Below are 7,537 nucleotides of genomic sequence, written 5' to 3'. Positions count from 1 at the left end.
TTCATTTTCACTAAAGATGAAATTCTTTTTAATATTAAAGACGTGACATCGACGTGTGTCAATCAACTCTTGACAGGCACAATAAGCAGACGCGCAGTTCAGTAATCAGTTGTCAAGCTGCGCTTGCGCATATCAATCGTTTGTTACATTCCGTAAAATATTCCGGTAAATCTTGTTTTTAGTACTAATCATTCGAGAAAACTAAATCTCGTAAACGCTGCGACGAGTGATAATAATATTTTAATAAATTAAGATAAATACCGAAATCACTCTTAATTAATTGCAGCAGAAGCAGTAAACAGGTATGCTAATAATTATTTAAACAAGTTTATCAGTTTGTTTATTTTTTATTAATCACAATGATTTACTAATGTTATTTACAAAAAGAGTCAAATTTTTACATTAACTAATAGGTTTGCAGTTATAAATAAAGCCATCAAAAATCTAATACTTATTATAAATATGTATTGTGAACGTGGTCGGAAGATCTGAACAAATTTAGTTTGCCTTTATAGAGTCAAAAATGGATTCATTTAAGAAGAATTGGTTTACTGAAGTATGTGAAATGTGGCCTGGTGGAACATTTTCATTTGAAGTTAAGGAAGTGTTGCATAAAGAGAAGTCAAAGTATCAAGACATCTTAGTCCTAGACACCACCAGCCTTGGTAGGGTCCTTGTTCTAGATGGTATTATACAGTGCACCCAGAAGGATGAGTTTTCATATCAGGTATGTAGCCTGACTCAAGAATATTAATTTAGTTGTACTAGTAGGTACATAAAATATGATACGATATTTCAAAATAAATAAAGATATGAAATGCATTGATAATCATAAATTATGATAGAGATAGTAATCATGTTTTTTTTCAGGAAATGATTTCTTTTCTGCCCCTGTGCTGCCATAAAAATCCCGAAAAAGTGCTCATTGTAGGAGGTGGAGATGGGGGAGTTGCCAGAGAAGTTGCTAAACACCCATTAGTAAAGGAAATCGTTCAGGTACATTATTATATTTTATCAATAACATTAAAATAAATTTAAATCTAGTTTAGAGATCTAAAATAAAATAGTTTAGCTAAATACATTAAAATGTAATTCTTTACGCAAGTGAAACTACAGTCAAAATTAATGAAAAACGAAAGCATTTAAAATATATCAAGCGACATTCTTATCGTAGTTTTACCGCACGTATTAATATCAAGGAGTCAAGGTTATTCAGTAATGAGTATATATTATATAGTAGTAATCACTAATAGCAAGTGTTTTTATACAGTTCAACGAAAGTAAAATCGATACGAGCACGTTACAAGTTAAAATTTGGTTTAAAGGACCCTAAGTTGTATTGGGTAAAATGTGCAGAAAAAAGTGCAGCAAAAGCTTATAAAACACTTGATTTTGTGTGAACCTATATTTATTGGTAGAAAAAGAACTTTGCTACATGTAACTGACTGATAGACAAAGCCGCGTACGCTATAAAAATTAGAAAAAAATATAGATTAGAAAAATTTGGGTTTTAAACGACATTGACAGTACGGATGTTAGTTTTACAATGACTTATCTTATCAAAGGTCGGGGTTAAACATAGATTTATGTTCATGCCTATTACATACTTTAAAAAGATGATAAATGTATAAATTATTCCCAAACAACTTAACGGGAAAGTGTAAAAAAATATTGTTACAGGTGGAAATTGACGATAAAGTTATCGAGGTATCGAAAAAGTATCTTCCATTTATGGCAGTCGGTTTTGAAAGCAAAAAACTCAAATTACACGTAGGAGATGGTTTCGAGTTCATGAAGAACCATAGTCAGGAATTCGACGTCATCATAACAGATAGCAGCGACCCCGTCGGTCCAGCTGTTAGTCTGTTTCAAGAAAATTATTTTTCACTCATGAAAAGCGCATTAAAGCCCAATGGGATCGTTTGTTCGCAAGCTGGTACGTTTTGGTACAGCATGGATTTAGTATCGAGTACACTTAATATCTGCAAAAATCAATTTCCGAAAGCCGCGTACGCCACAACATCTGTACCGACTTATCCCTCCGGCCAAATTGGTTTTGTCATTGGGTCTCTTGATAATGACGTTCAGTTTGACAAGCCGACTTTGACGTTTTCCCGCCAAGATGAGCTATCCATGAATCTGAGGTACTACAGTACCGACGTTCATAAAGCGGCGTTTGCGCTTCCAACTTTCGTCAAAAATGCATTAGAAAAGTAGTATGAGAAAAAAATATTGTACTTAGTTGTGCATTTTTATTAAATCTGAGAATAATAATGTTAAAGAAGCTTGTTGTTGAGTTTTACATCTATTTTATGACATTCCGATGCATTCCTGCTATTTTTAGATATTTGATAATTGCTCATTTAAATTATGTTACGTATATTGATTGTTGTATGAATTTTATTAAAATTTTATTTTTTATAATAAATGTGTTTTAATTCATGTTTTGAATAAACTGCGACTTGTGGAGTTCTGCTGAAAGATGCTTTTATGTATATGCGCAAAGTCGGCCCCACATGGAGTACTCTGCTCACCTCTGGGCGGGAGCTCCCCAGTTCCAGCTCTTTCCTCTTGATCGTATTCATCGAAGTGCGGTTCGAATCGGATTATTACCTGCAGCTGAGTTTCATCATCGGACGTCGAGGCAGTATACGAAATACCATCCGTATCACCTCGACGTCCGCTGTTCCACAACTGAGCGTATATCAAGACAATTTTTGCCGCGCACTTTGTAGAACTAGCTACCCACTGAAGTATTTCTGAACCAATTCGACTTAGGGGCTCCTAAGAAAGAGCGCTTCTAGAAAAGAGAGTACCAATTCTTAAAAAGCCGGCAACGCACTCGTTTACCCCTCTGGCATTAGGAGTGTTCATGGGCGGCGGTATTAATTAAAATCAGCTGAGCCTACTTGCCCGTTTGTCCCCTGTGTTATATAAAAAAAGTCTAATATAAATAAAAGCATAATTAAATATATTTTATTCATGATCCATATAATTTTCACTACAATCTTTGGTATTTTTAGTTGGTGTATTTTCTTCTGCTTCACGAATTGTCGTATATACTTTTCCACTGCAAAACCTTTTTGTAATCTTATTTTCATGTGCTTTGTGATTATGGGCCGATATTCTGAAATCATGCGTTATACGGACTTTGAGTCAAATATTTAACTAATGATTTGTATACAAAGGAAATAGCTGGCATCTTCAAAAATAGCCATTAAAAAGAGACTAAATCCTAAATGACGGGGATAACTATGCAATATGTGACTGACACTAAAACATCGGTAGAAACTGTATTAGGCACAACTCTGGCCCAGAAATGAGGCGACGAGTCATCGTCAATAGCATATTGATCTTTATTTTTCATTATTAGGTAGAAATTTGTATTAAGGAAATATAAAAGAGGCGCATTATGCAGACGCCAATGTCAAATACTATCCAAAAATAACTACACGTGTAAAAGTAATGTAAATTATATATTATAGCGTATAATTGTATTGTATAATATCGAGCGAACATTATTCACGAATGAATAAAAGTCAGAACTGGTTTCAGTACTTTGAATAACATACGCATCGCGCCGCATGAGTTGATCCTTCGATCTGCCGGTCCGGTGTAGTGGGAACCTGGCCTTACTTCATTATTTGCACATAATAATCGATAATAGAATTATATCTGTAGACTAATAAATTAAATATATATATATAGGTAAGAGATAAATATATATATATATATTTATATTTACCTCTGAATTACCAGGTCCCCTTCGGTGAAAATAAGTGCCGGACATTTATTTTTAGTTAAATAATCAACACACCGCCACTGTCGAGAATTATCCTTGTTCGTGTGTTTTAGATAATACATAAATTTGTTCAATATCATCTGTAGGGATCCTCGGTTAGACAACGTATAGTGCGTAGAGATATCTGAAATAGTTAAATTTATTTAACGAATGTGTGAATTTATTATCCATTGTTACATTGCTAAGATATAACAACACGTAAAAGACTAACATCAATTGCGTAAAAAACAAACAAAAAAGTTTCTAAATCTTAATATAATTGGAAAATACATGTGTTTCAGTGACTCTATTATTATTTTAACCGAGGTGACAATGCGTTTACGAATCCCCAGCACTAAAAGTATTCTGCTAGTCAGAAAACCCACTAAATACCCGAGATGGTCACCACAACCTTCAAAGAGGCCCTTGGGGTAGCTTTTGCAGTCTAGTTACATTAATGATAAATGATAGTTCTAAATTACATTTTAGTTTTTAACGTAGATTTTGGAATTCTTAATTATCTAAAAGATAGGTTTAAAGGAAATTTTGCAAGGATCAACAAATGCCTATTGTGAAATCATTTAAGTTTAAGTCAACAATAAAATTTGTTATTACAAACATTTCATATTAAATTCCAATGACACTTCGAAAATGCTACATAGGTACGCATGTTTGGTTGTAAAAATCGATAGTCGTAACAACCAATGACGTTATTAAGTACCTAATTAGAATTCATTTATATGCGTTCTACCGTTAATAGGACCAAAATAATAACTATCAAAATTTTTACCTTACATTATTTCTTATCTTTTAGTTTTAGTTATTATTAATAATTTGTTTTATTTTTATTTTTGTTTATTTTGTGGTAGTTTCTTTAGTTTTTTCCTTTGATATATTGCTTAAGTTCCAATGTAATTGATTATATATTTTTAGGCATAATTATATACATTGTTTTAGAATGTATATATATAAAATATAATATATGTACTTATATAAAATACTAGCTGAACTGGCAAACGTCGTTTTGCCATGTATATCATTTATGGTTATTGTGCCTCACTCGACATAGATAGGTATAGTGTGTCGCGGACTTTTTTGTAGATATTTATAAGATCTACAATTGCTTAGACCATTTTATTGTTCTATCTTTAATAGTTTAGTACGCAAAATAAGTAACTTTTTTGGTTAATTTTTTACACTTTGTGTCCGAAAATCCCTTATATCTTACGGAACCCTATTTTTGTTCAAAATTAAATATAGCCTATATTAAATATAATAATAATATAATTAATAATAAGGGGATAATGTAGCTTTCGAATGGTGAAAGAATTTTTAAAATCGGTCCAGTAGTTTATGAGCCTATTCATTACAATCAAACAAACAAAGATTTCCTCTTTATAATATTAGTGTAGATATAATGTAAAATGAATCTGAATATAGGCTAATATTACCTATATATTATAAATAAATAAAAAAAATCCAATCAATGTTCTCCCTGTTATGTAGGTTCGTTCTATTTAACCAAGCTACTGCTGGTGGAGTTTGTATTTTATTATTACCTCTAATATGAGGACAATAAATGGCTGGCAAAGGGTGGCAGAAAGTTTCTTGCCAACTCTTCTTGTCCATTCTTGATTCGTGATTTGGAAACTCAGTAATTTGACGTTCATAAGTGGACAATTAGTTATATGAAAATCATATTTGAGAATACAATAAGATGTCATACCACAATCAGGATTCTCAGTATCAACAATTATTTCTCCATCTTCCTCAATGGTTTCAACTTCTAAACTTCCTATAGATTTTGTCAATGATTCCTTCATATTTTCTTTTATACTACAATAAAAATATACATTTTATTCAAAAATTTTATGAGGAATTTTACAAAAAAAATATAATTCCTCGACAAATATAAGTGTGACACGTTGACTTGATATTCTTTGAATGGAGACGGCAATGCATCAAATGCATAAACGAACACAGCGCTCCTCGAACGCATCGGGGCACAATTTACCTTACATGAGAAAGAGACGCAATTAGGCAGTAAAGCCAGAAAGCAATAAACTGGCTGAGAAACATTGGTGTATTTTCAATTGCAAAACGATCGTTCCAGCTATTAGTCTAGCCATTAATGCTAGCTCATGCTACCAGCCGCACTCTTGTAGCTTTACATTTTTGCGCAAAAAACGGCCGGTCTAGGAGCGCCTGTAGAAATTGTTGAAAAGGTGAAGTCAGTCTTTCAACTCACAGTTCTAGATCCAATACTTCTCTTTCATTTTTTGTTGCAGCTTCTGTGTAACACTTACTCATTTTTACTTGGTCCATATCTGTATCTTTTACGGGAATAATAATGTCTTCATCTTTCACATTCTGCAAGTGTGTTCTTTAGAGTTACAGATATTCATTAAAAGTCAGAAAGAAAAGTAAGTAACAAGAAATAGATTTATGTGTTTAATTAAATACTTACAACGTCTTTCAACCCTTTGATATGTAAAGATCTACCAGCTATCAAAAATTCATCCATAAATTCTGATGGTATGTCTACTTTTCCTGTATATATATACTCTAAAATATATGTTAAGGTATTATAGCTTAGATTCTGAAATAAATTATATAAACATTGAAAAGAATGTCTTTTTTTAAGTTGGATTCGAATCAAATAAGGCCCAATGTGAAGAAGGCTGGTTTTAAAACTCTCAGGAACACAGAAAGTAATTTTTTTAGCTGAATTTAGACATAATATAGAGTCTAATGAATAAAGTTTAAGCAGTGTTGGCCTAGTGACAAAAGCATGCATAATAAAGCTTATAATATTATGAAGGAAGACTTACATTTAAAAATATTACAGGATGATTACACTTGATGGAGCAAATCAGATCTTTCATGTATGGACTCGCCATTGCCATGATAACTCTATGTACTTTAACATAATGCCCATCAGCAGCTAAAGTCATATCTACTAATTCTTCATTCTAAAAAATTAAATTTGTGTAATTGGTAAACATGTTACTAGATGAATAAATTCAAATGTGTTATTTATAACATATAAGCTAATTTAAAACTTTTAAAAATATTCAAGATTGCAACTGTGAGTTTAAAATATATTTAAATGTGCTGTATTTAGCAATCGCTAAATACCATCTATGAGGCAGTTTCAATAACTTTTGCTAATAATGTGCTAAGTATTAGTATATTGGAAATAATAATGGATTACCTGCTGTAGAGAACATAATCCATTAGAAATAGCTTGCAAGTGGTCACTCCATGATAGTGAATATTTGACATGGGTTTTTTCACTAATATCCATTATAATTTCGAATTATTTAATATTATCCTATTACAGTAGTATCCTTATAATATTGAAGTGTCAATAAATATATTTTTATAGCAATAACATTGGAACCTAATAAAGATTGTGTATTCAGGAATGACTTCTGACACTCAAATCTGATTATTGTCAAATAATGACAGCACAACGAGTCAAACCACAGAGAACCTTTGAGACATATTGGTGCCGAAAAGTTTTCGGCATTACCGCTTTTGCGTAATTGTATTTAATTGTCGAAAACGCGCCATACTTTAAAATGAGCCAAGGAGTTTTCATTATTATTATTCACTTTACCAGTATATAAAAAACATTTGTAACCTCTTAATGTATTGTCGTAGATTTACCTTTATTGTTATATTTGTTTGTGGTTACTGATAGTACTTTTATTAAATTTGACAAAATCTATTAATTTAAATGAATATTGTATG

At 31.8% G+C, this 7,537-nt stretch overlaps 2 protein-coding genes across 5 annotated transcripts; one reads left to right on the top strand and one right to left on the bottom strand.

Moving 5' to 3' along the window:
• The first annotated feature begins 69 nt into the window (after positions 1–69).
• On the top strand, positions 70–2,281 carry LOC111003697 (spermidine synthase). Of its 3 annotated transcripts, none has more exons than XM_022274353.2 (4): positions 70–165; positions 516–727; positions 871–996; positions 1,681–2,281. In XM_022274353.2, the coding sequence occupies exons 2-4, from the start codon at positions 524–526 to the stop codon at positions 2,215–2,217; spliced, it is 867 nt and encodes a 288-aa protein (XP_022130045.2). In that variant the 5' UTR covers positions 70–165; positions 516–523; the 3' UTR covers positions 2,218–2,281. The 3 variants fall into 3 exon arrangements, with proteins under 3 accessions (XP_022130045.2, XP_045485522.1, XP_022130044.2); XM_045629566.1 differs by having other exon boundaries at positions 76–302; positions 503–727; XM_022274352.2 differs by having other exon boundaries at positions 77–302.
• Positions 2,282–2,961: 680 nt separating this feature from the next.
• Positions 2,962–7,433, bottom strand: LOC111003657 (longitudinals lacking protein, isoforms H/M/V). 2 transcript variants are annotated; one of them, XM_022274283.2, is made up of 7 exons: positions 6,996–7,433; positions 6,613–6,753; positions 6,249–6,380; positions 6,030–6,151; positions 5,508–5,617; positions 3,746–3,926; positions 2,962–3,127 (listed from the first exon to the last, which is right to left on the bottom strand). In XM_022274283.2, exons 1-7 carry the CDS (start codon positions 7,086–7,088, stop codon positions 2,977–2,979), a joined length of 930 nt encoding a protein of 309 aa, XP_022129975.2. In that variant the 5' UTR covers positions 7,089–7,433; the 3' UTR covers positions 2,962–2,976. The 2 variants fall into 2 exon arrangements, with proteins under 2 accessions (XP_022129975.2, XP_045485342.1); XM_045629386.1 differs by lacking the exon at positions 2,962–3,127 and having other exon boundaries at positions 3,752–3,926; positions 5,341–5,617.
• Between the last annotated feature and the right edge of the window lie 104 nt (positions 7,434–7,537).

This window comes from Pieris rapae, chromosome 9, assembly GCF_905147795.1.
Source record: "Pieris rapae chromosome 9, ilPieRapa1.1, whole genome shotgun sequence".
Classification (NCBI taxonomy): domain Eukaryota; kingdom Metazoa; phylum Arthropoda; class Insecta; order Lepidoptera; family Pieridae; genus Pieris; species Pieris rapae.
The sequence above is the reverse complement of the archived record's forward strand: the minus strand, read 5'-3'. Positions and strand labels throughout refer to the sequence as shown.

Coding starts and splice junctions, on each gene's coding strand:
- LOC111003697 (XM_022274353.2), top strand. CDS start 524: ATGGATTCATTTAAGAAGAATTGGTTTACTGAAGTATGTGAAATGTGG. Junction 728..870: donor AGGATGAGTTTTCATATCAG/GTATGTAGCCTG, acceptor GTTTTTTTTCAG/GAAATGATTTCTTTTCTGCC. Junction 997..1,680: donor TAGTAAAGGAAATCGTTCAG/GTACATTATTAT, acceptor ATATTGTTACAG/GTGGAAATTGACGATAAAGT.
- LOC111003657 (XM_022274283.2), bottom strand. CDS start 7,088: ATGGATATTAGTGAAAAAACCCATGTCAAATATTCACTATCATGGAGT. Junction 6,754..6,995: donor GATTATGTTCTCTACAGCAG/GTAATCCATTAT, acceptor TTAATTTTTTAG/AATGAAGAATTAGTAGATAT. Junction 5,618..6,029: donor GAAGTATTGGATCTAGAACT/GTGAGTTGAAAG, acceptor TTTTTATTGTAG/TATAAAAGAAAATATGAAGG.